At 69.1% G+C, this 366-nt stretch overlaps 1 protein-coding gene across 1 annotated transcript in view; it reads right to left on the bottom strand.

Moving 5' to 3' along the window:
• Positions 1-185, bottom strand: part of CALR (calreticulin) — a gene marked incomplete at both ends in the record, with an annotated part of 1,757 nt that extends 1,572 nt beyond the window's left edge. The window contains one exon of the mRNA XM_010138615.1: positions 36-185. Coding sequence (XP_010136917.1) covers positions 36-185 — 150 coding nt within the window. The remainder of the gene's footprint in view (positions 1-35) is intronic.
• Positions 186-366: the final 181 nt, after the last annotated feature.

Here is a 366-nt window from a genome sequence, read left to right as displayed (position 1 = left end):
GGGGGGCCCCCCCTGGCCCCAGCAGCTCCCCCTCACCTTTGTCCTTCTCAGCATCACCGTAGAACTTGCCCGCGGTGAGGATGAACCGGCCGTAGTCGGGCTTGTGCTTCGATTCCACCCAGCGGCGGTCGGGCTTGTGCTTCGATTCCCCCCAGCGGCGGGTCCAGGCGTCGGCGGGAGGGAGCCTTCAGCCCCCCGGGACCCTCTGCCATGGCCGGGGAGTGTGTCCTGACCCCCCAGTTCTGCTCCCAGTCCATCTCCCCCCAGAGCTGCCACCTGTACCCACCACCAGAGCTGAGGGAGCCCACGCTCCCCCCATCTCCCTCCCTCCCTCCCCACCAGTGCTGGGGCTTCACGAGGGAGCTC

This window comes from Buceros rhinoceros, unplaced genomic scaffold (genome assembly GCF_000710305.1).
Source record: "Buceros rhinoceros silvestris isolate BGI_N320 unplaced genomic scaffold, ASM71030v1 scaffold32056, whole genome shotgun sequence".
NCBI lineage: Eukaryota > Metazoa > Chordata > Aves > Bucerotiformes > Bucerotidae > Buceros > Buceros rhinoceros.
This window is presented reverse-complemented; position numbering and strand designations above follow the sequence as displayed.